At 41.8% G+C, this 27233-nt stretch overlaps 1 protein-coding gene across 1 annotated transcript; it reads left to right on the top strand.

Moving 5' to 3' along the window:
• ARL8B (ARF like GTPase 8B) lies at positions 1 to 27233 on the top strand. The gene is made up of 7 exons (XM_082210798.1): positions 1 to 331; positions 18559 to 18639; positions 20352 to 20425; positions 21620 to 21713; positions 22590 to 22657; positions 22876 to 22946; positions 24943 to 27233. The coding sequence occupies exons 1-7, from the start codon at positions 209 to 211 to the stop codon at positions 24990 to 24992; spliced, it is 561 nt and encodes a 186-aa protein (XP_082066924.1). The 5' UTR covers positions 1 to 208; the 3' UTR covers positions 24993 to 27233.

Raw genomic sequence — 27233 nt, 5'->3', positions numbered from 1 at the left:
ATATGACCCACGTCGCGCGGGGAGCGGGAGGCAGCAGCAGCAGCAGCAAGCAGGAGAACCGGGAGCAGCAGCAGCCACCGGATTCGGCCTCGAGGCGCCGTCGCGAGAAGGAGCGTCGGAGGCGAGGCGGGAGAGGGAGAGGGAAGGGAGACGAGAAGCGTCCTGGTTGCTGCCTCTGCCGCCGCCGCCTGCACCCCCCACCCCCATCATGCTGGCGCTGTTGTCTCGGCTGCTGGACTGGTTCCGGTCGCTCTTCTGGAAGGAGGAGATGGAGCTGACGCTGGTCGGGCTGCAGTACTCGGGGAAGACCACCTTCGTCAACGTCATCGCGGTGAGATGCGTGATTCCGCTCCCCGGGGTGTCCCTACTTTGCCCCCTCCCGCCTCTCCTTTGATACCCGCTTGAGCTGGAGATGGGCGGCTGCTCTCGCTCCTCCCCTCCTTGGCCCCAGTCAAATGCATGCACAGTAATTTTCCCACTCGTTGTAGAGTGGGGTTGTGGGGTTTTTTTTGGGTGGGTGGGTGGGAGAAGAGTATCACCAAATTGTCATTTTAAAGGCCCCGCCCTCGGCTTTCCCTCCGTCTCCTGCAGCCCATTGAGTTCTGCCCCGTGCGGGGGTTAAAAGTCCCAGCACTTTGGGGGAGCATGCGAGGGGAAAGGCCACGCCAACTCCTTAGGATAGGGCAAAGGGGCTCTTTCCACTTTCTTTCCTGGGTGGGGTGGCATTCAGACATGCAGCTCGCTCACGTGTTCAGCGGTACAGCCAGGGGACAGGAGAAGAGTTTAGGTTAGGGACTTAGAATTCTGCTGTTTCCCGGACCTCGGCGAGCCGTGGAGGTTGGGGTGGGGCTGAGCCAGGTGATGCTTTGGCCCACTTGGTTGCCTCCAGACACTCAACGTGGATGAAAGGAGTTCTGGAGGAGGGCAGGACTAGGGAATGGTGGGTGGTACCCTCACTTGCCCAGCCCAGTCATGTCTTAGTCAGGTCTGAAGCTCTTTGCATAGCAAGCCTTGTTTGGGATGGGCAAAAGAAGAAGCTGCAACTCTTCTCCCTGAAGCTGCTATAATCCTACACTCTCTGGGTGTGACTTTCCCAAAGGAGAACACTTTTCTCTTCCCAGTGTTTGTAGGTGCCAAGTGATGTGGGAGGACCAAGGGCCTGCCTGGTTTTACCTGACTTTGCTTTGGTTTGGAGATGACTTCCTCTCTCTGGAGGAAGTTAACAGTTGAACATGTTGCTCAAGATTAATAATACAAAACCAGAGTGCACTCAAGAGTGGTCTTAAGGTGCCACATGAGTTTAAGTAAGGATGGGCCTAGCCAATATTTGGAGTCTATCCAGAAACCCTATGTATGTCTGAGCTCTTCCAAGACATTTAAAATATAAATGTTATCTATTTTGTTTGAAGGTATTTCTAGGGCACGTTTAAGGGTAAAAGAACCTTGCTAAGATGACTTAAACCCTCTGAAGGGCAACACTTAAGCAATTTGTGGTATACTTGAACATATATAATCTGAGGCCCTTCTCCAGGTACTTCCTCTGAAATAAGTTTTGAACGCGGTGGCACTGTCTTTTTGGCTGTGTCTATGGAGGGCCCTCCCCAGCGAAGCCTGCTTGATGCCAGTATTAACATCATTTCGGTGCCAGGTTGACATACCTCTTTTCCCAGACTCTTCAGAAATTTCAGTCTTTCCTTTCTTTTTCTTTTGTTTGTATTTTGGAGTATCATTTTACCACCAGTTAAACCTGATGATGGTTTTTAAATTGTTTATGTAAGTTACTACTTTTATTGGATGACTACATGTACTTAAAGTAATCCATGTGAGTTTGAATGACTCTAGGAGCCCTGTAATGACTGATTAGGGTTATGTTTCATTAACCAGGGCAAGGGATATCTGTAGAAGTTCTTTCTTTTTTTATTTATTGACACTATTCTTACAAGCAAAAAAGCTCACTTAGACTGCATAGGCTGAACAGACTTGATACGCAAGAACACTTATTTGCCTCAAGGTATCTTAATTAGCACATATTATAGATGAATATTGATCTTTTTAACTGACGTTTCATACTTCTATTCTAGTTGTAAAGCATCATTTTCGCTTCCAGGGTTTTTGGTGTGTGTATATATCTTTATGCCATCTGAAGATATTGATAGTTATGGTAAAATCGGGACCAATCCATTTGGAATACTTTGCTCTGAATAAAGGGGCTCGCTCTGTCTTAAGTTTGCCCTTTGGGGAGAGCAGAGTTGGGTGAATTGCATTCAGCTCATTCTCCTGGTAGGTCAAAGTAGCTTTTCCCCCTTGGCGCATTAACAATAGGAGGGTGGGGTCAGGTTGCTGTTTGGGATGGGGCAAGAAACCTTCCACAATGGACTCAGCTGCAGAATGTGCCTCCCGGTTTAGCCATTAACTTGCTTATCTATGCTGAAGTTGCCTCATAAAAAGCTTTGATGATGTCTTTCTAAATGACTTGATTGCATCACTTCCAACAAATAAGATGCTACATTTTCTTGGTTGTTTTGTGCCTTTATCAGGGGCATGCAACATTGTCTTGCTAGAGTAAATCTAAAACAGTGCTCTTATTTTGGGGGACAAACTGGCCTTTACTTACTACACTTAAGATCGTTTTGGCTTTGGTAGGCCTACTGCTGCAGCAAGCTGCTTCTGTCAGTTCTGTAGGTTTCAATGGTGGCAGTTTGTTGGATAAATTTAGTTCGTAATATGGTTCTAAAAGACAACAAAACAGCTTCCTTGCAGGCCTGGGAAATGCTTTCTGGTCTGTGCTGGCTTGGCAGACCACTGGAGTGTAATGTACTTTGCTTGTAGATCTTTTTGTCCTGTTTGTTGCTTAGACCTTGCCTCAAACACAATAATGAAACTTCTGAGGGGATCTTGTAAATGAGATCTGAAACTGCTCACATTTTTCTTTTCTAACAGTAGTGCTTATGACAAAGAGTGAGCAAGGAATAGTTTGGAAAATTAAGAGTGTGATCCTTAACCATGTTTGCTTGGAAATGAGTTGTGTTGAAGTTAGTAGGGCTTATTCCCAAATTAGTAGGGGTTAGGTCTATAGATGAAGTAGTCCTAGCATTTTTTCATTTTTTTCATGGAAACGTCTTGAGTCTGAATCTTGACAGGATTGCATCTGTAAATACTTCTAAGCAACTAGAATGATTTAAATATCTTCTTGTGAACCAGCCTGAGATCTTTTGATAAAGGGCAGTATATAAACAACAGCAACAACATTTTGCACTTAAGCTTTGTGTTCATTAAGTTCAAAGAACATCATTGTGTGGTAGACATATGCTCCATAATAGTGACGGGCTCATTTGAGATGACTTCTAAATACAGTCATACCTCTGTTTGTGAACTTAATTTGTTCCGGAAGTCCTGTCTTAAACCGAAACTGTTCTTAAACTGAGGCGCTCTTTCCCTAATGAGGCCTCCCGCCACCAGTGCCCTTCCACCATTCGGATTCCATTCTTAGACAGAGGTAAAGTCTGCAAACCGGGACACTACTTCCGGTTTTGCGCAGTTTGTAAACCGAATACTTCATAAACAGGGCTGTTCTTAAACCGAGGTACCACTGTATTCCAAAGCTTCCAGGTTCAGCACCTGCATTGGGATATCCTCTCTCCTTAGCTGAGATAATATAATCAGAAGATGGCCATACCCATGTTCTCCTTATCCACTGGGGATATGTGTGTGCAGCAGCGCCTAGGAACTGGGTGTATTTAAGTCTTGGTCTACTGACAGACCAGTACCTGATTTATGGTAGATCAGCTACTGAGATTATTGCAAATAATACTGGACTAGTGAATTTTTGCCTACCTACTAAGACTTATGTTCATACTTGGAACACTTAGCACAGATCATAGCCTTGATGCGAGTTCCTATGTATGCATGCTTGCTTTGTACATTTTTATACTTCTTGATGGATCATGGGGATTCTTAAGCGGTGCTGGAGGGAAGGTTGAAATCAACCCATACTGTTGTCTTGGGGGGCAATTAGCAAATAAATAAAAGCAAAACAAAGCTTTGTGATAGTTTAAGCAAGTGCTGAACCATCACCCAAAGGACAATATGTGTGTTTTTTTGTGCTTGAGTGCTACCAAAGGGCGTGCTTGCCTTGAAGACTTCTTAATTCAAAAACAAACACTAAATGCACAAAATATGGCCAAGAGGTTGATGCATCATTTCATTAAGATCAGTCCTTGACTGCCTTGCATTGCTTGTTTTCAGGACCTACAGGGCACATCTGCTATGTTGTTGACTTTGAACGAATTATGGAATTAGAATGGTGACGCAAAAGGGCTATGCTGGTAGAGTGCTTGCTTGGTAGCTGCTTGCTCAGTGCTAGGGCTGGGGAACCAGTGGCCCTCCAGATGTTGCTGCATGACAACTGCAACATCTGGAGGACTGCAGGTTGGCCACCCTTCAGATACAATGACTTCCTTTAAAGGTAGTATTTAGATCTACAACATAAACAAATATTTTATCCAAACCTCTAAGGTAAATTGGAAGCTAGCTTTAACTTGGCAGATGTGGTGGAATTTGTTAAAAACATGCTGTTATTGGATTATATATCTTTAAGCAGAACTTTTTTGTTCTTACTGGCAATGCAAATGACAAAAAGGGAACCTGGTTGAATGTATAGCAGATCCTATGGAAAATTTTACTGTTCCTCTTCCTATAAACTGAACTAAAGTTGATAAAATATTTAAGACTAGAGAGTTGCTTCTTTTCCCACCCATCAAAAGAGTGTTGCCATATTACAACTTAAACAGGGATAAAATAAGCCAGGTATGTGTTGAATACTGGGAATCATACCCTCTTGCCAAATCATAGAAACCACTGTTGGTGCCTAGATGATAAAAGAACTGGATATCTTTCCAGCCCAATTTAAAGGAGTGTCAATTTCTTATGTAGAAGTAATGTCCTTTTGCATTTAAAAAGTAAATAATTTAATTTAATAGTTCAGCTTGTTAAAGAAAAGTACCATTCAGTGGAAGGGGTGTAGGAAGGATCGGTTCTTTGAATTGAAATTGTGTACCTTACTGCTTGGTTGGGATCTAACACATCTCTAGACTTAACTGGGTGAAATCTATTAAATATGTATTCTTGTAAACTTGTTCTTGCGTGAAATAAAAGAGCTTTGTCGGCTTCAGTATTAAACTTCAATAGTTTGTGTTTCTGTCACTTGAACTGTAGGCTAGTGACGATAGGAATCTTTATTCTGTGATGATTGCAACTGATAAGCACCTAAAAAATACAGGGTTGAACATAAGTCATACCGTAGACCCATTAAAAGAATGACTAACTTACGTCTGCTCATTTCAGTGACTCTACCCTGAGTAAAACTTGGGTGGGTACAATCCACTGTGCTTCACCTTGGTATTGGGGATCTATTGCCTACAACTCCCATGATCCCTAGCTAGCAGGACCAGTGGTCAAGGATGATGGGAATTGTAGTCTCAAAACATCTGGAGGGCCAAGTTTAAGGAAGAGTAAGGCCAAGAGTAAAGTTCCCTATCCTTCCAAGGTAGGTATAAAATATTGAAGGCTAATAACTTGCCAGCCTGACAACTCAGTTATATATGGGTAGTCTGGTAGTAAGGATTTCAGTTAAATATAAAAATGGCTAATAGAAAAGACTTGACTAATGTTACCTGAACTTGAACAACATATTAACCACCTGCATTATTACTATTCCATTAATAATAAGGTCAGGGATGTTTGTGTGGCATGTGAAGCTTGAGTAGAGAAAGAAGCTGATTCTCTTTAATTTAAATGACTAAAGGCTGCAGTCTTTTACAAGCTTACATGTGGGTAAGTTTCATTGAATTCAACGGGGCTTGTGTCTGAGTGTGCATGTTTTGGATTTCACTGTAAAAGTAAGATAGTGTGTGTGGGCTGGGAATATATTACAACTTTTTTTTAAAAAAAGTACTTTCAGCTGGGCATTATCATTCCAAGTGCCTGCTTGAACAACTTCAAGGGAGCTAAGCTAGCCTAAATGCTTCCATACTGGGACTAAATGTTTTGAGAACTGGATTCGCAGATCTTTCAATTCTAGGAGAAAGGCTGGTCATTGCTTGGTGTAGGCTCTTATCCAGTCATCGGCCAAACTGGATCATTACTTGTTTTCTGGACAGATATAATAATAGCATGACTCATGAACGGTGATCTAATGAGGGTGAAGTCTGGCTTCTTTGTGATTGCAACCTCCTTTATCTGAACTCCAGTTATTTAAGACTGCTGAAGTAATCTTCAATTACTAAGCAAAAACTTGGGATTTAGGGAACTTGGGGTGCATTTTTAAAAATACAAACTAATGCCAGTCTGTCTATGAATATCAGCATACTGATTTTAAAATCGATAAGAGAAAGCAGAGCTGTATCTGCTCTCTTAACCTTTTCTGAATATCCTTGGTAGTAGTTGACTGGCTTCTGCGGAACCCTGTGTTAGTTTTTGGCATTTGGGGAATTACCCAACTCAATGTTTGTAGGATTAGCATTGAGAAACCTGGCATCGAAAATGCTGTGACAAGCCTTTGGCGAGGAGAGGTCTTTCTCTGCTCTAAATGCCCCTGGATATCTTATGCACGACGGAACATGCTGCAGTTGTGGATGGAAATAGAAGTGATGAGGGAACTAATGACGTGGCTTTTGTAGAAGCAACCTCCTCCTGCTGTGTCACAAGGAGCAATGACACTGTACACTTGCTGCTGGAGGCTTCAGCTGTCTGTGTAACACACAAATGCCTCCAGAAATCTCTTGGGCAATAAAATAAAAACCATCCTGTCTGCCTGTAGGCACCCTTGTTGATTATACAGTGGTACCTCAGGTTACATATGCTTCAGGTTACAGACTCTGCTAATCCAGAAATAGTGCTTCAGGTTAAGAACTTTGCTTCAGGATGAGAACAGAAATCGTGCTCCGGCAGCGCAGCAGCAGCGGGAGGCCCCATTAGCTAAAGTGGTGCTTCAGGTTAAGAACAGTTTCAGGTTAAGAATGGACCTCCGGAACGTATTAAGTACTTAACCCGAGGTATCACTGTAGTGACATCTTTGCTTCAAAGAGGGGGAAGTTGCCGCTTCTCTTGGCTTCCCCGAGTAGCTTGCCACATGCAACCCTGGTGAGGGTCTTTTCCCCCAACCTGAAGCTTGTGATATTCAGTTTTTGTATCTGCTGCTTATCCAAACAATTAATACTTGGGTCACTACGACTTCATGGTGAGACGTATACAGATTGATTAGCGTATCTAAGAAGATACTGGTTTTGTTATGATGTAACCCTAAACCATGACTTTGTGTTACGGGGATAAGCCTCAGAAGCCTCATAGAATCATAAAATCTTAAGAGTTGGAATGTACCCAAGGGTCATGTAGTCCAACCCCCTGCAATGCAAGAATCTCAGCTAAAGCATCCATGACAGATGGCCATCCAACCTCTTCTTAAAAACTTCCAAGGAAGTAGAGTCCACCACTTTTTGTGGGAGTCTGTTCCACTGCTGAACAGCTCTTACTGTCAGAAAGTTTTTCTGAATGTTTAGTCAGAATCTCCTTTCTTGTAACGTGAAGCTATTGGTTTGAGTCCTACCCTCCGGAGCAGGAGAAAACAAGCATGCTTACTCTTCCATGTGACAGCCCTTAAGATATTTAAAGATGGCCATCATATCTCCTCTCTTTTCCAGGCTAAACATAACCAGCTCCTTCAAGCGTTCCTCATAAGGCTTAGTTTCCAGACCCTTGATGACCTTGGTTGCCCTACTCTGCATATGTTTCAGCTTGTCAACATTCTTCTTAAATTGTGGTGCCCAGAATTGGACACAGTGCTCCAAGTGGTCTGATCAAGGCAGAATAGAGTAATACTGTTACTTCCCTTGATCTGGACACTATACTTATAGAATAGTGTTAGCTTTTTTTGCTGCTGCATCACACTGTTGACTCATGTTAAGCTTGTGGTCCACCAAGACCCCTAGATCCTTTTCACATGTACTGCTAGTAAGCCAGGTGTCCCCCATCATATATTTGTGCCTCTGGTTTTTCCTGCCTAAGTGCAGAACCGTACATTTGTCCCTGTTGAAATTCATTTTGTTAGTTTGGGCCGAGTTCTCCAATCTGTTACAGTCATTTTGAATTCTGATTCTGCCTTCTGTGGCCTTCACATTTCTCCTTCCAACCTCTTCTCTGGCACAACCACGAGAAGGGATATAATAATAATAATAATAATAATAATTATTATTATTATTATTATTATTATTATTATTATTTATTATTATTATTATTTGTACCCCGCCCATCTGGCTGGGTTTCCCCAGCCACTCTGGGCGGCTTCCATAGAAACCAAAAAAACACTAAAATATCATACATTAAAAACTTCCCTGAACAGGACTGCCTTAAGATGTCTTCTGAATGTCAGGTAGTTGATTATCGTTTTGACATCTGATGGGAGGGCATTCCACAGGGCGGGCGCCACTACCGAAAAGGCCCTCTGCCTGGTTCCCTGTAGCTTTGCTTCTCGCAATGAGGGAACCGCCAGAAGGCCCTCGGTGCTGGACCTCAGCGTCCGGGCAGAACGATGGAGGTGGAGACGCTCCTTCAGGTATACTGGGCCGAGGCCGTTTAGGGCTTTAAAGGTCAACACCAGCACTTTGAATTGTGCTCGGAAACGTACTGGGAGCCAATGTAGGTCTTTCAAGACCGGTGTTATGTGGTCTTGGCGGCTGCCCCCAGTCACCAGTCTAGCTGCCGCATTCTGGATTAGCTGTAGTTTCCGAGTATGAAAGCTTTTGCTTACATTTTCAAACTAACCACAGCTTGCTGCGCCATCGAAACCTGGACAAGCTAAAGTTATGCTAACTATAGTTAGCGGAAACAAGCCAATGTCAAGGGATAGTCTATGAAGCTGAATTGTTTCCACTAATTGTGGTTGAGGTTTAGGGCTCAGATGTAACACTAGTTGGCGTCCGTCTATCTTGGGAGACAATGGAGGAATGTACCTTTGGGGGTGAGGGCAAGCTGCTGGAAGGTTGCAGCGCCCTCTGTGGCTGTAGAGACTGATGCAGGAGGGACAGCCAGAGTAGATGGTGTCCAGCTGTGCTGCTGCAGATGCACCATGAGGTTTCTTTTTTCTGCACTCCTCCCAGCGGTCATTCCTCCTCTGGTCACTGCTATGCGTACATGACCTGACTGCCTGTCACCAGGCACTACAGTCATCTGCAAAGGATTCTCACATGGCAGGGTCTGGAAAACAAGCCTTATGAGGGAGTTTAGCCTGAATTATACCGGGTCTGAGAGGAGATAGGCTAGGCATCTTCCAATATCTCATAGAAGATGGAGCAAGCTTGTTTTCTCCTGCTGCAGGGGAGGGTAAGATCCAAGCCAATGGATTCAAGTTACAAGTAATGATTTTTTGACTAAACAGGAAGAACTTTCTGATGGTAAGAGCTGTTTGACAGTGGAACAGACTCCCACAAGAGGTGATAGACTCTCCTTCCTTGGAGATTTTTAAGCAGGGGTTTGATGGATGTTTTGTTGAGATTCCATCTTTGCAAGTGTTGCGACTAGATGACCCCTGGGATCCCTTCCAGTTGTACAATTCTATGCTGCTGTGAAAAAAACAAGGGAAAGTTCAGGCTTCCAAGAGTGACAAGACCATAGTGAAAGGTTGTGCAGCTTACTGTAGGAGACCCTTGTCTAATTGGCCACTTCTGATGGGGATTGATGACTCTAGTGCAAGATGTTTATGTGGTGTAGCTTTTCATGAATGCTGAAATCAAACACTGGTGTGTTTATACCTCCGTCAGTCAGCCGACCTGGCTCCTCAACATCACTCCTGGCTCTGTAAGCAACATGTGTTAATCAGCAGCCATGCTTTTTGTGCTTGCTTTAGTTTAAAATCTCATGTCAGAGGGGCATGGTCACTCTGACAGGCTATCAGTGAGCAGAAAGGGCTGCATTAAAATTGAAATAATGTTATGACTGCGAATGCAATAATCCTGCTTGCCTTTTTATAACTGAAGGCATCCAGGGTCTAAAGAACCAAGTGCATGTTTGCATATCGCTCCCACATCTGAAAAGACAGGGGCATGAATAGGACCACAACATCTCTATAGGTCTCCAAACAGATCACTGTGTCAGAATTCGAGGTGTTGTAGTGATGATCAGTGTCCTGCTAGACCTGGAGAGGCCCAGCATTAAATGCCCATTCTGCCATGAGGCTTGCTGGCTAAACTTGGGCCAGCCACTGCCTTCACAGGGTGGTTGTGAGAATAAAATGGGGGAGGGGAGGACATTGCAAAGCCATGTTGACACCAGTGTGTGTGCATCATTGAACACTCCTGCATTGTGCCGGTGAATCCAGTTGAGTAAAATGGCTTCTTGATCCTTACCCTCAAGTCCTACTTGGGACAGTGTTGAAGGGACCTTTATGTAAGGAATTACAATCTTTAAAAAAACAGATGTCGCTGTTATACTTCACAACTTTTTTGCACTACAACTTGCTTTTCCACTCCCAGAGTGAACACTTGGCTCCAACTGCTAGTAGCCTTGGGACTACAGAGCTGGAGGGGAAAGTATTATTTGCAGTGTTAGAAACTGGGATAGAAAAGCTAGGAGCCAAATGGCTTCTGGGACCTGGCTTGTGGGTGCCAAAACAGAATGTCTAGTCGCCATGGGGGGTGGGGAGCAGTAACACTTTTATTATTTTTATAAGCATGAACTAATATGCAATTCATACAAGAGACATTTAATACAGTACCACATTTTATCAGAAATTGTTAATACATGCTTAATTTGGTGTTTACAATAAAAATATTGGTACCATACTAAAGTTTTCAAAACAGTGTACTCTTTATGGTTAAACTCCATAACATATTGTCTATCTTTAACATATACTTCGAGGCTTCAAAGCACGTACATTTCAGTAATCTTTGAGTGTTAGCTAGCTGCAAAAAATAGCACCTAGACTTTTTGAGGTACTCACAAATGGAGAATCTTTAGGGGCAAAATGTGTCTGGCGCCCTGCTAATTTCGAACTCTGATTATTTGGCCACATGCATCTGCCAGGAGTCTATTACTGCTGGACTGTTTGGGGTTAGGGTGTGGTGGTGTTGCAATCGACTATATATGGTGCTCTGAGAGTAGTGGAAGTCACTCATTAAAGCAGCATTTCCTCTTTTGGATACTTCATTACATGCTTGTTATTGCATAATTTAATATTGCAACAGCATTAATCTTTGTTCTGATACTAGCAATAGTTGGTGTGGAAAACTGGAATGTTCCAAATGTAGTGGGAAGCTATGGATGTATGTTTCTAGAACTGTGAAAAGATTTTTTACCTCCCAAGTTTAGATCATATGTTTGGTTTTTGTCCAGTTTTACAATGAATTTTTATTGTGTTATTCTCTATGGTTTGTTTTTATGCATACTACTTAGAAATGCTTAGGTTTAAGCAGTGTATAAATGCCATACATATGTATTTACTTACACCCACCCACCCACACACACACCCACACCCACACACACACACACTACAGTAGCCTAACAATAGGACAACTTTCAGAAACTTGTTCTACTGGATGAGACTTTAGGTGCAACATCTGTCCAGGGGTTATCACTCTAGATCAGCCTTTCTTAACCTTGGGTCCGCAGATGTTTTGAGACTACAGTTCCCATCATCCCTAACCACTGGTCCTGTAAGCTAGGGATCATGGGAGTTGTAGGCCAAAAACATCTGGGGACCCAAGGTTGAGAACCACTGCTCTAGATGGTGGTTCCCCGGACTACCCTAAACTAACTTGAGGGTTAAGCAAAATGTGTGTACTAACTGCTTTCAGTTTGAGCACAGCAAACTATGATCTGACAAGTACCATATTCTTTACATGGACTGATAGTTAGGTATGCATTTGCATGGTTTTAGTGAATAATATATAGGGATACCATGGTTCTGTAGTGTAGTGACAATTCTTGGAAGACCTTTTTATGCTGACTGGTCAACACAGCTGATTGAAGCTAATTTGACCGGCCAGTCATTTTAATGATTGTTTTGCACTGTTTATCGATTTAATGTGTTCCTTATGCTGCCATTATATTTCTGTATATAAGTACTTCTATAAATAAATAGTGTTAAAATCTCTGTTGAGCCCCTGGTGGTCTTGCGAAAGTTGTCAGTCTCTTTGCTTGAGTCATTTCACAAGAAAACCTTCTGCCACCCGGATCTCCCTGGAAGAAGGGTGCAGCATGGTGCACGTAGAAGTTTACAATTATGGCTTGTAAGCACTGTAAATCTTGGGTCGAGTAGGTACATGCATATGAGAAAAGAATAAGCATTTCTCATGTAAGATTCAGAGACTAAAATTTCTCACAATCTTAAAATTGTAGGTCTGTCAGTGTATGCTGAACTTGTGCTAAATAAATGTGAATGTTTTTGCAAGTTGTCTGGCATGCAGATTTTGTGATGCTGTGGAGAGAGCTGAGCATTAAAGAAGCACCACCACACGTGTAGTAGGATTATATTTACTTGTTAAATGGCTATCATAGTTGAAAGACTGCTTGGGTAATGAAAGAAGTCTAGCAAGCAGGATGCAGAACATACTGAAGCTAATATTTTGGCGACTGGCTCTAGTTTATAATTCCTGTGTTGATATATTTTGTTTAGCAAATTTATCTCCCAGCTTGCTTGCATCGTGGCACGCAAGGTGTCATACATTGCATTCCCAGGCAGTTTCCCACTTGGGCACTTTGCAAACCGAAATTTACTTAGCTTCAGCATAATTGCTGCTTCGTGTACCATCGGGCAGTGACCTACTGTGGTGGCCTTGGTCAATAACTTCCATCTGAATTGGACAGAAGGACTATAACCATTCATTCTTCTGGACCTCTCAGGGATGCTTGATATAGTGAGGTCATCAGATCCTTTTGGATAACTTGATAGACATGGGAACTGAGGGCACTACTTGCCATTGGTTCCGCCCTACCTGATGGAGGTGCTTCAAAGTTTTATCATATGCTTGCAACGCCTGTACACATCTATGGGAAAAGATGTCTAAGCATGTGATGTCATTATGATGCTGATGTTGCCCGTCTTCCATTTTCATCAAATCCAGAAACAGTGGGCTCAGTTTTTGAAAAGATGCTAGCCTTCATTCAGCCCACATCCATGCACAAGCAAGTTCAAGGTTAAGAGTTTAAATTGCTAACCTTGGGTTTCTTAGTCAGATGTTTGCCTGCCCTGGGGTTGCCCTCTCCCTCCTAAAGGACAAGGTGCATAGCCTGGAAGTTCTCTTAAACACTGGCTTTTCTGCTTGGTTTTTAAATGGTGGTGACAATCTATTATACCATTCACCAGCTCTGATAGAGTTCATTTGGAACAAGGGTTTGGTGCCTGTCCTCTGTGCTTTGGTAACTATGGGGCAGCCTTCTGAACACGAGAGCACCTCCCATATGTACGTCCTCAGTACTTGAAAGAGATGCTGGAAGTGAGGGCATAGAGCCTCACCTTTTTCATGGAGGCGTTCTTGCTCTGTAATGTTCCACCTGTTGCTGCTTTTTGACAGGTAATCACAGTACAGCATTTTAGGGAGGCATTTTAGATGCATAAGGATGATTCTCTTCTCTGCTACTCTTATGCAACCTGCTAACTTTGACATCATGGTACACTCGTATAACTTGTTCTCCTACTTTGCTCTGTCGGCAGTTTCCAGTGCTTTACATGCATATTCTGGCAGCATTTATTTGCACATCTTTTGCACATTTTAACAATTACAATGGATCTAAAAGTTATTTTATGATGTAATAAAAATAAATAAATAAATAAATAATTAATACCCCGCTCATCTGGCTGGACTTCCCCAGTCACTCTGGGCGGCTTCCAAATAAATATTAAAATACAGTAATCCATCAAACATTAAAAGCTTCCCTAAGCAGGGCTGCCTTCAGATGTCTTCTAAAAGTCTGGTAGTTGTTGTTCTCTTTGACATCTGGTGGGAGGGCGTTCCACAGGGCGGGTGCCACCACCAAGAAGGCCCTCTGCTTGGTTCCCTGTAATTTGGCTTCTCGCAGTGAGGGAACCGCCAGAAGGCCCTCGGTGCTGTTCCTCGGTGTCCGGGTAGAACGATGGGGGTGGAGACGCTCCTTCAGGTATACTGAACCAAGGCCATTTAGGGCTTTAAAGCTCAGCACCAACACTGTTAACGACCTCAGTTCCAAATCTTTCATTGCAAAATTATTTGGAGTTGAGCAAGTCCATCGCACATGGAAATGACTGTATTCCTTCTGATACTTCCAAAACTGGTATGTTTTGTTTAACTACTTTGGAATAGTAATCTGCTTTGTCATGAGCTTGAAAGGGTGTATCCAACCCTTGCTCTGTTAGCACAGCAGACTTCTGCTTGCTCAGTGGAGCTTTCCTCTCTCCTTTCTCCTGCAACCCCTCAGAATCTGCTCCAGAGGGTTGGAAGAAGAGGGGAGAAGAAGAGAGAATCTCACTGGGCAATTGGAACTTGATGTGTGTGGCATTGGATATATCCCAAAGTACAGTCAATCCTACTTTTGTAGATAAAAATATTCCCATTTTGCCATATAAAGTCCAATATGCCAAAGTAAACTGATCTACCAGCATTCTGTCCCCAGCTAGTCAATGTAATTAACTTGTTTCATTTTGCAATACAAATAAAGTTGGCTCTTGTATATTCTGGGAATTAATCATTTTGGACTGATATATATAAAACTAGGAATCTCTTTTTTTATATAAGATATTTATTAAAGTTTCAAAAAAAGTTACAATAATAAATATTCTCTTTTTTCTCTTTTTTATTATTATTATAAAACTAGGAATCTCAAGTGAATACCTTCATTTTAAATTCCTGATGCATCATTTTAGAAACTTAAACCATAGAAGTACTTGGCTTGTCCATCTTTGATTTAAACTTGATAGACTCATATCTGTTTTACTGTAGAATTTGGGAGGAGCTGGATCACTATTAAATCTGAGGTTTTATGTACAATCATAGGAAACTTACTTGGGCTAACCTCATTCTTAATAAGCATTTAGTGTTCTGCACTCAGGACTGCACCATAATTCTGTAAACGTATAGAAGTGTAGGATTCTCAATTTTTAATACTCAGAAAATTAGTATCATAGATAATTTTTACCACATAAAATTTTGCAGCATGCACAGTAGTAAGTTAACTGGTAGGTGAACAAAAAGTTTACAAAATCATTGTAGTAGTGTGTGTATCTTTAGCCTTACTTAACCTTAATTTAGTGGTCATATAAAACAGGATCATACTAAATAACAAAGCTGTGTAAGGAGCACTAAATCTAATGAGTGTTGTTTCAGGGTACTTCCTGGCTGTAATCTTCCTTTGAAGCATCAGTTTTAAAATACGTTCATGAGTATATTTTCCAGTAACTCAGAGATTATAGGTCTCTAGCTGCCTGCTTCTAAACGGTCAGGTGATTCCCTAGTCACGAGTAGGATTACAGACTCATGACCACTTTGACTTTTATTTCATTTGGTTAAACTGAGGAAGTGGTAACGCTGTAAACTAAGAGCACAAAGGAGAAGCTAGCAAAGTAGAATAGGGAATGGAAAGAAATGCCCAGTGTTCCCCCCCTCCATGGCAGAATAGAGACTGATAAGTGTAAAATTTGGGCATCTTAATTCTTGCCAGTCCTGTTCTTATAATTGTTTCCAGGCCTTAGCATTAGTTCTTACCTGTAGGATTGCTTTATTTGGTGACACTATATATAAGGTGAAGTAGGATCACATTGGACTTCACTGCTTTGCCTGCCAACTTTAAGCTTTTTCCACTCCTGTAGTACAGGAGGTTTCTGGTTAATGGATCACCTGTTGAAAGGGTCACCTGAGCTGAACACATTTTGCAAGTGCACTGCCAAATGGGTTGTAGTCGGGAAAGAAATACAGTGGTACCTCAGGTTACATACGCTTCAGGTTACACATGCTTCAGGTTACAGACTCCGCTAACCCAGAAATATTGCTTCAGGTTAAGAACGTTGCTTCAGGATGAGAACAGAAATCGTGCTCCGGCAGTGCAGCAGCAGCAGGAGGCCCCATTAGCTAAAGTGCTGTTTCAGGTTAAGAACAGTTTCAGGTTAAGAACGGACCTCCAGAACGAATTAAGCACTTAACCTGAGGTACCACTGTACATTGGTACTTCGGGTTACAAGCACTTTGGGTTACAAACTCCACTAACCTGGAAGTAGTACCTTGGGTTGCAAACTTTGCCCCAGGATGAGAATGGAAATTGTGCACTGGCAGCAGCGGGAGGCCCCATTAGTGAAAGAGCGCCTCAGGTTAAGAATGGACCTCCGAAACAAATTAAGTTCGTAACCCGAGGTACCACTGTAATTCTGTCACACACACACACATTTTTGAGCAGGAGTAAGCAATGTTGTGCCCTCCAGATGTTGTGGACTACAGTTCCATACAACATGAGCTATGGTAAGGGATTAGAATTGTAGTGTAGTCTACAACATATGGAGGGCAATACCTACCCCTAGTTTAGAGCTTGACAGTGAAGATAACATAACATTTCTGGCTTTTCTTGTGAAAGCTACTGGCTAAAGCTTATAAAACAATATACTTCCAGCTGATCAAAAGGTCACTAGTGTGAGCAGAAGATACTACCATTTGCATGATAAGGAGGAGTATAATTTCCATCAGTAGTCCTCCTTGCAGCATCACACACTGTTCTTGAGGGTGGCCCTCAGTAGTCTTCATGTGGTGCTCATGTTCATTTGTGACATGGATCACTTGAAGTCTATCTTCTGCTTTTCACCTTGGATATCCCCCCCCCCCCAATGTGGTAGTTTAGTACAATGCAGTTTCACTTGTGGTGCGTTGAGTGGCAGATGTCTAGCTGAGCGGTTTGACTGCAGAACAGGCACCTACCTAACATTTGTTTTTCTGTGGTTGTGCTTAATAATATTGGCTTTGAAAGTGAAGAAACCTGCAATGCGTCTTTGTATTTCGTAGATCTGGTGTTCTCCTTTCCTAGTGATGGTATACTAAGATACACTTGAAGAAAACAAATCTATGTGTGTCTCTCTCCAAGTGTTGTCACTTGGATTGAATTAAAACAAGGTATTTATCCATAGCCAGTCACACAAGAGCAGAGGGTTGTTTAAACATTTATCAATTAAAAACAATTAAACAGTACTTGCTTGTAGTTCATAACTCAGCAAATTGATTGAATCAATGCAAACTTTGTGTGGATCTACTTTGCTTTTTTAAGGTACAGGGACATGTTCAATGCATTGTGATCATAGTATAATCTTCACTACTTTAATGTGCTTGTGAAAATAGCAAGCTGTGTTTCAGTAAGTAATATAAAATTGGTGGGAAAGCTCTAAAACTTCAAGTGTTCATTGAGTGGTAAGGGCAAAAACTTACAAATGACTTTAGCAGTGCTACTGTGGTCTCATGTGGGATAAGGCCCATTGCGTCACTGTAAAATGGCTTTTAAATATGTCTGTCTATATAGAACATACAATCTACAACTGAAGCAATGAGTGGCAGCTAATCATACCAGTCACAATGTTACAAAATAATGTGTTAAGTGTAACATCAAGACTGGACTTGAAATGCACTGACTGGATCAGGCCTTTCCTGTATATTATACCAGACTCATGGCCAAAGAGCTTGGTGATAGCCTTGCTTTGTATTCTTTAGTCTCAAAAGAGCAGGCAACTTGAAGGGAGAATAATATATACAGGGCTTTGCCTAAGTAATCTTTTGCAGGTGAGTTTTATGTGTGTGTTGGGGTTGAGTTAAACACAGCTCATGGTATCTGAACCTACTCCAGCATTGTTGCTCAGCCGTGGTTTGCAGTAATCCATCTGCAGCACAGTAAACCTTACCTTGAAAAAATATTCCCCAGATTCTTCAGGCTCAGACACATCCCAGAGTAGTCTTTCAAGTTTAATACTCAGAAATTATGCAATTTGATGCTAGTATAGCTTCCCATGATGTGCATATGTTGTTCAGGTTCTTCCAGATACTATCCTGTCACACCAAGGAGTTGAGAGTACTGTTTTTCTGGTAGATAACCCGCTTGAAAAAGATGAGACATTCTGTCCAATTTGACTAATAGTTTCTTAATGTGATTGCAGGAAAATTGGTTTTGGGAGTGGCATGCTTAACTTGCAGGTAGTGCTAGGAAGCTTGAGAACTCTTCCTATGCTACCTTCATAAATCTGGAGGCCCTTTGGGGTCATTGTATGTGATTCAGCATATGCTGACTTACTCCTTCCTTCCTCCCCTCTGTTGATGATGCTCATGGCCTCTCATGTGATCTTTGTTCACTGACTGTCTCAACTGCAAACTTGTTCATTCTGAAAAGGATGTTGGAAAGAAGCATGAAATCTTGGTTAGAGCTCTCCTACATAATTAATTTTCTATGGCACTGCAACCATGATTCTTGCATCAGTGGGAAAACATGTAGGCACATGTTTAGCACAGCTAATTAAGCTGCCCGAGAGATCCTCTGCCAGACCCTACTAATGACTCTGCTTTTTCCTCTCTTCAGTCAGGTCAGTTCAGTGAGGATATGATTCCTACAGTGGGCTTCAACATGCGGAAAGTTACCAAGGGTAATGTCACAATAAAGGTATGGTTTTTCTAGTTTATGAAGGCAAATACATAGTCCTGCTAACCACTTCTCAGGAAGCAGATGAAAGGAGACCAGTTCAAGCCTGGGAGGGCATAAAACCTTTCCATTCTCCCACCCATTCATTCCCTGACTGCTTCTCGTACCCATCATCCTATTAATATTGTCTGCTGGGCTCAAAATTTGTAATAGAGGACACTATGTGCAACACTTGATGCTGTTTCGAGCTTGCAAGTTATTTACGCTGTTTTATATGAATCCTGGGACGTGGGTGGTGCTGTGGGTTAAACCACAGAGCCTAGGACTTGCTGATCAGAAGGTTGGTGGTTCGAATCCCCGCGACGGGGTGAGCTCCCGTTGCTCGGTCCCTGCTCCTGCCAACCTAACTGTTCGAAAGCACGTCAAAGTGCAAGTAGATAAATAGGTACTGCTCCAGCGGGAAGGTAAACGGCATTTCCATGCGCTGCTCTGGTTCACCAGAAGCAGCTTAGTCATGCTGGCCACATGACCCAGAAGCTGTACGCCGGCTCCCTTGGCCAATAAAGCGAGATGAGTGCTGCAACCCCAGAGTCGGCCACGACTGGACCTAATGGTCAGGGGTCCCTTTACCTTTACCTTATATGAATCCTAGCTTCCTATAGTCGGCTGTAAGCAATTGATAACTTTTAAAAGGCTACCGACACAACTGTGCCATAGGGCACAAAGCTCGGTTGACCCCCCCCCCATGCTGCTGTCATTATTACATTATAAAGCAGGGATGCAGCACTTGCAGCCCTCCAGATAATTGTGTAGGGCTCTCAGCTCCCATCAGCCTCAGCCACTATGGCCAGTGGTGGTCAACAACATACAGAGGGCCATAGGTTCCCCATATCTAGTATTGAAGGATAGCTCTTTTTTAGGATTATATGCATTTTAGGGTTGTTAGAGGAAATCAGGCAATGGGTTCCTGCAACTTGGGTGATTAAGTGTGCAGTCTTACTTCTGTGTTTAATAGGACCTGGATGCCCTGACATGCAGTTATTGGGAAAGTGTTAATGGGAACACGCACAACCCCCATCAGTCCAGTTGTTCCTTAAGGTGGGGCCTGCAAGATTCATGCTTGAGGGTTCACGGGCAGGTGGGGCAGCTTTTCAGCACATCAGTGGACATTTTGGTGGAAAGCAGAGTGGCAAGGTTTGGAGCTCTGCTGTACCACTTTCAAACTGCCCACAAAGAGAAAGAGCATTGAAACCGGCTGCTGCTGTTCATGCTGCATAGGAGGAGTGCTGATTGCATATGTAGGTAACCCCCTATTTGTGTGGGGGTTGCGTTCCTGGCTGTCCCATGCGTTGATGGAGCCCACATAAGCCCACCCCTTTCTGCCTCCAGGTCTAAAACAAACCTGCGTCGGTGGTTGCGCATCTATTAAACACACTCAGGTCGCTGCCTGTATCAGGTTTTGTCACTGTAACTGTGAATTAGGGATTAGTCCTCTATTTGTGTTACTTGGGTCATTCGTTCTACAGATGTAAGCATCTCCCACAACAAATTTCATATTGCAGTAAAAACAATATTAGTGGAAAACCTGCTTTGTTACTCCTCCTGGCTGTCAAAATGCTTTCAGTTTTTTGGTCCACATAGCTTCCTTTATGACTTGTATAACATCGAGTTTAGTCATTGCAATTTTGTATTCAGCCTCCAGACATAATTCTCCATTTTGTCTCTTAAAAAAGATCTGGGATATAGGAGGACAGCCACGATTCCGAAGTATGTGGGAACGCTACTGCAGAGGAGTAAATGCTATTGTGTAAGTATATACATCTTGTGATTACTTGGTTGTGGCTGCATTTGTTGTATTGTACCTCGTTCTTCAGGTGTGTTACTCTACTGCTAAGTTCTACTCTTTAACCGTTTAGCTATGTGCTTGCAAACTGTGCAAGCTTGGGTTTTCTTCCATTTGAACTCTGTTAAATTTCACTGTCTAAGGAAATGCATTAACCACTTGGTAGCATTTATTACTTATTGCTATTATTATGTATTACAATTAGTCGAAAGTGCTTTTCAGAGCACTACAAAAGTATGTCATTTAAAAAACCTGACTGTGTTGTATAGGTACACAGTACTTCTACAAAAACCTGGGATCCTATACCCTAAAAATGGTGGATGCTGTTCAAAATGAAGTTTCTCAATGCCATGGCTTGACAATGAAAGCTTGACAATTAGTTTAGATGAGAGCCAGTGTGGTGTAGTGGTTAAGAGCGGTAGTCTCGTAATCTGGGGAACCAGGTTTGCGTCTCCACTCCTCCACATGCAGCTGCTGGATGACCTTGGGCTAGTCACACTTCTCTGAAGGGAGGAAGGGAAAGGAGAATGTTAGCCACTTTGAGACTCCTTCGGGTAGTGATAAAGCGGGATATCAAAACCAAACTCCTCTTCTTCTTATATTTATTGTAAGCAATTGTGAACAAAAACCTTTTAACTGGACTTCCAAGGCAACATCCAATGCATAAAAGTAAAACATTGAAACATTGAAAGTAAAACATTGAAAAAAAGCAAAAGCATGTTCTTAACATACAGTGCAGAGGAGAATGTCTAGTTGAGTGAATGCTCTGATCCCAAAAGCGTTATCAATCTCTCTAGCAAATAAGACTTGCATATCTACTTCCTGTGAATCCACTTGATTGTTCTTTAATCCCTCACAGGGATTCCCAGCATGATACCAGCAAACTGCAAACATTAGATCATACTCTAACACAATCTAGTTCACACTGCAGCACAGAGTCTCTAATCTACCTAGTTGCCTACTGCAGCAGCTACTGCTAAGGTTAATATCTATGGCTTTACCAGGTTGCATATGTCCTCAGCACTGACCCATTACTGGTGAGCTATTTTATAACCTCCAGCAATTTTGCTAGAGTTACTTTGGCTTAGATAGGATTGCCTTACACAAATGTTTTATATTGTATAAACCCGGTGGTCACTTACTGAACTCCTTTAACAGGTATATGGTGGATGCTGCGGATCGTGAAAAAATAGAAGCCTCTAGAAATGAGCTGCACAATCTATTAGACAAACCACAGCTACAAGGAATCCCTGTAAGTTGTAAACATCTGGCCCTTCGCCCCATACAAACTTTTAAGGTTTTAACTTGTTTTGAAAGGAATTCTACCTTGTGCACAAATCAGTCAAACTCCACTTGTGTTCAGCTTCTGCAGCTCCATCTGTTCCATGTTCTTAAGCATGCTTTTGACCTTCTACTGAATCAAACCATTGGTCCATCTACCTCCTGGTTATCTATAATGACTGGCAGTGGCTCTCCAGAGTTTAGGCAGGAGTCTCTCCCAGCCATTTCTGGGAGCTCCATCCCTCTTGTATTAATCCTTGTCTGGAAGTTTCCATAGTAGAACTAATACACTACAACAATATACCCAAAACATGAAGGCTATTCAAATGTTTCCCAGAGTGGAAGCTATTAATGTGAAAAGTCTTAAAAATAACTTAAGAGGTTTTGACAATCTGTGTTCAAAACGTTTTAGTTAGCGAATGCTGCTAACTGAAGAAGCCCACTATATACCTAAACTTACCAGATCTGTCTAGGGTGCTATGGAAGCGAGCCCTCTGGTTTTGCTTCTTGCTTGGGGTGCTCACATCTTGCTCCTTTACTGCCTCTGCATGCAGTTTCTGTGCTGCATCTGATGGGACGACTAGTGGCGCCAGAGTGTGGGGTCCCTTTGAAGTCTTCATAGGTTTGGTTTGAATTCAAACTATGTCTACAAATAGATAAAAGCCTGAGCTTGTTGAGGCTTAACTGCCTAGAACCTGAAACTTTAGTTCTTTCACACTACTGATTTATTCCCTCTATGCTCTGCTTTACACGAAATTGGGCAAGTAAGTATCTTGTTTTAAACAGAATGTAAGCTGCCTTCACATGAAGACGGGGTACAAATAAATACAGTACCTTCTCTTTTCAGGTTCTAGTACTTGGAAACAAAAGAGACCTTCCCAATGCTTTGGATGAGAAGCAACTTATTGAAAAAATGTAAGTGACTAAGTAATTATATGATAAGATGCTCTGTGCTGACTTGCTGTGTTCAAAATTAAACCCTGTTATGGTAAGAGGGGTGTTGTCTAAGAGATTAGTTTCATATTGTAATGTGATTCTTAGGAATAGTGGTAAGATGGCTTACCTTAGAAATATTCCTATTAATTACAATTAGGGATTATCACTAATGTGTTCCTGTGCTGCTTCTCTTCCAGGAACCTGGCTGCTATTCAAGACAGAGAAATCTGCTGCTACTCCATTTCCTGCAAAGAAAAGGACAATATAGGTGATTAAAATGCATAGGTGCTAACTTCCACTGGGTGCACAAATTGGATGCATAAAGGCTGTTCTTGCAAAACTGCATGCATCCTTTCAGACATTTAGCAGTTCATGCCAACACATATACTAGCATTTTTTATAAATTCAGAACTGTGTAATTAACTGACTGTGAGACTAGATAGACCAAACATATGGTTTCATAAAAGTGAAACTGGCAGGTCACACTTCTGAGCTAAAATATGGGAACTCTGAGTTTAATCTCTATAAGGTGTCTTTCCTTGAATACCCTTGAACTGACAGTGTGCTGCAAATGTTTCTGTTCCCTCTTTTCTTCTGCCCAGAGCGGTGGAATTGGTCTATGGCAGCACCTGGGTAATTGGAAAACTACGTATAAAGACAAGGAAAAACAGGCTGATCACAAACAGTTCACTTAAAATGTGAATAAGATTGAAATCTGTTAAGCAATATAGTCTAGTAAAGCCAGCTTGCTTTGGATAGATTTGGACCGACTCCAAACCAAAGTCTGCTTCTCTTGAAGCTTCAGGTCCATTTCAGAGGGTGGTTCTTGGTTTCAGTTTGTAAGTCCTGTTTGATACATTTTTGAACCACCTACAGGCTATCTCTCCGTAAAAGGGTGGCGGGGGAGAGTGGTGTGGCTTTGTGACTGATGGCTTCCATTCAGGAAATGGCTTTTCCGGGTCTCTCCACCCCCTCTTCTTTTGGGAGGGACACTGAAGCAGCCTAACTTCTAGCTGTTCAGTATTCTTAAATAAGTGTTGATGTTCCTAAGAGTCAACTTGCCATCACTAAAGGATTTGGAGTTGACAATTGACATTTTGTTTGACCTAATACTCTGCTTATTACACATGCCATCCTTTAGTTTCTAGTTTTTAAAATTAACTCTTGATTTTGTTTGTGTCTGCCATGTGTTACTAGGCTAGTTGCTTTCTGTCCCTCCTGCAAAATATATGGCCCTAATCAGGACTAGGAAAGTTCATTTTTTAAAGGAACTAATTCCAGTTCATGTTCATCGCTTTACAAAACTGTCTGTTTCAGTTCAAGTTCATCCAAACTATCCTTGGCATTTTTTCCAGCATTCAGAATGTTACAAGCTGGTGTGCTGAAGTATAAAAGTTATTTAAGAAGAAAACATCAAAATATGCACACACAGACAGCAATGTGACTAGCTTTCCCCAACAATTATGATCTTCAAGCTTAAAGGCCCAAAGAAAGAGGCAAGAAGCACATGTAAGAAAATGAACTTGAAGATGAACTAGAATCAGTTCAAAGCTGCACTTCCAAAAAAAATTAATTCACATTCAGCCTGGTGATTATGGGAACAACTTTCAGGTGTAGTTCAGAGATTTTTGAACTAATTCAGTAGACTTCATTAAACCAAACTAGTTCATTCCAAGCACTGGCCCTTGTAGAATTTCATTTAGTTTGTTGTTTATAGGTCTGTAACTGACTGAATATATAGCATAGACTGTGTCTACAGTGTTCTTCATGATTGTGTGACTTAACAGGTGTGTGTATGTACACAGCATTTATATAGCTAAACTTATGGCTGTGCAGAGCATAGTGTACATGCTCATTTTTTCTTTTAAGTATCCACCTCTGTCCTAATTAGGTTTCCCTTTCTTAATGTGACTTTGGTGCCAACTGTTGCCTGCCTATTATTTAGCACTTTTTGAAAGGACAGGTAGTAATAGTTTGCCCCAAAACCTATCCAAAAAACTTTTGCCAAGATCTCTGGGTCCTGGAGCTTGGCAGCCCTATGAGGTATTTCTGTAAATGGATCATTACTGGAACACCTGCCTGCTATTTTCCTATGGTCTCCCCACACCCAAATCTGGAAAAGAAAATTATTACTTGTAGACCTTAGTCTAACCTTTTTGAATATAAATCTGTGTATATAAGTGTAATCTCCTTTTTAGATTGGATGTTCAACTGCAGGAAGTAGAATATCTAAGATAAATGACAACTGTTTCTTTTTCTTCTAGATATCACACTTCAGTGGCTTATTCAGCATTCAAAGTCCAGAAGAAGCTGAAATATCACCGATAACATCTCCACAGTTGGCCATAGTCTGATTTGTCTGCTCCTTCCATGATGAAATGTTATTCAGGATAGTCCTCCTGTATCCAAGGAATTGCCTTTTTTCACAGTTCATGCCTCCATGTGCACTGCTGAAGACTTATATTCCTACTTCTGTCATAAAAATTGGCTAGAGTTGTCATGAGTCGTGCAAATGTTTTTTCTTAGTTCATCTAAGCAGTGGCAGTGGGTGCTTCTCCCCTCTCAAAGGCTATCATTAAATCAGTGTGTTTCTGCTCTGGTCTTCCTGAGCCAGGTTTTTATATTTGATTGTCAACAAACTTATTTAATTCTTATATTTAGTGGCTCGTTGAAGATGCTGACACAGGGCAGCACAAGGATTCTAGCACCACTTTATTGTGCTTATAAAGCTTTTCAAACACTGTTTAAATGGGATACTAACTTTTTTCTCTCAGATGCATGTGTGATATGTATTGTAAAATGGTTTGCAATGGAAAGTGCCAGGCACTAGATATTAAATCACTAAATTACCCTGAGTTTCTCAAAACTTCCTTCATTCTAATGAATGAAATGTCCAATTGTCAACTTTTGTATCTGTGCAGGTCATTGCTAATGACTTTATATGCTGAAATTCTTAAGGGGAATAGAGTGCTTTTGAAATAAAGCTTTCAAGTGTTTGAACACACAAGCAAGTCAAATGAACCTGGGAACCTCGGACGAGACTGAACAATCACACCTTGTTCCTCGAAATGCTTTGCAAAGTCTGCATGGCACCCTGATGGTGTCAGACTCCCAGCACAAAATAATCGTATCGTTATCTGGCTTGTCCTCTTAATGGAATAATTGAGCACAGTTGCACTTGGTGCTAGGAAATGCCTAGGCTATTGTGACAACTCTAGATTTGCCTGCTTTCTCGGTGTGTAATCATGTCTAAAAGTCCACAGGCTAAGAAATGTTGAATGGTGTCTTGAAGCACAAGAGAATCAATGAACTGATCCTGTTTCTTGGTTAGCTTCTACACAGCATAGAGGTGTATGAATCAAACTGTAACACTACTTTTGTAGCTTTACCTTCTTGGCAATGTCGATATTTAAAGGGACAGACTTGTTAAGGCTGGTTTTCTTCATACAATGTCGATGTAGCCCACTGTATGCATACAAATATATGGTACACCTGCTTGTGTTGCCCCCATTGTTTCGGTTTTTTTTTTTTTTTAGCAGCACCTTGCATGTACTTGGATGTTGCACTTTTCAGAGTCCATGTTAACACAGGTTTGGTACATTTAAGGGCACGTTCATAATATGTCTTTCAAGGACAAAATGGTTTCTCAAAGGACAGATATTTCATACTGGAACCCCCCAAGTACTGCGATCAGCCATGGTATAGTATGCCTTTGCTAATCTGCATGTATGGCAAAACTCTTCTCGTCTTCTACTGGCATTCCTGTGTTACTTACTTTCAAAGGCTCTATGCCAAAAGGCCACAGGCCATGCCTTTACAGTATCACATGGAGTTTGTAAAAGACTCCACAGTGCTATCAGGTGGTCTGGGGGAAAAGTAACATGGGATCATACATTAGCCGCAATAGCTGAATATGTGTGCATTACAGGCAGAATGTATGAATACTCATTAAAAAATTACAGCAGCTTTGCAACAGCAATTGGACCAAGTTGACTTAACACACAAATGTGCCCCACAACAGCCAGTTTTGCTTTATACTGCCATGGCCTTACTGTTCCCATACAAACTTGCTGCACTGTTGCACAGACACAGCTATTGCTTCCATTAGCAAATGGAGCTTTTTGCATTTTTAACTTCATATGTGCTTCTATAAATCCTGTATTGTTGGTGCTGTAGAGACGAGGTCAATCACTTGCTATTGTAGTTGACTACAGACTGCTACACTTAACTAGAGAAACTCTGCTTGTGCCTAAAAATAAGGAAGCTGAACTAGAATGTGTCAACTTTTCTTCTTCTTCTGAGAATCAAATTACTGTTAAAGAAACTGGCCTGTTACTGAATTCAGTGTGGGTTCTTTTTTTGTGCATACTTCACAGCTTTCAGCATTTTGACATCAAAAACCACTATCAACTTTTTAATCTGCATTAATCTCGGCATGTGAAGAACTTATACATTTACCAAACTTTGTAAATATGTGAATTTTTTTATTTAGGTGGATGGCATTTTGTTTTACTGCTGTTTAGCTTTAACCAATAAACTTATGTTTTCAGGGTTA

Source organism: Podarcis vaucheri (assembly GCF_965113315.1).
Source record: "Podarcis vaucheri genome assembly, chromosome: 2".
In the NCBI taxonomy this organism is placed as follows: domain Eukaryota; kingdom Metazoa; phylum Chordata; class Lepidosauria; order Squamata; family Lacertidae; genus Podarcis; species Podarcis vaucheri.
Note: the sequence above shows the minus strand (reverse complement) of the source record. Positions and strands in the feature narration are given on the sequence as shown.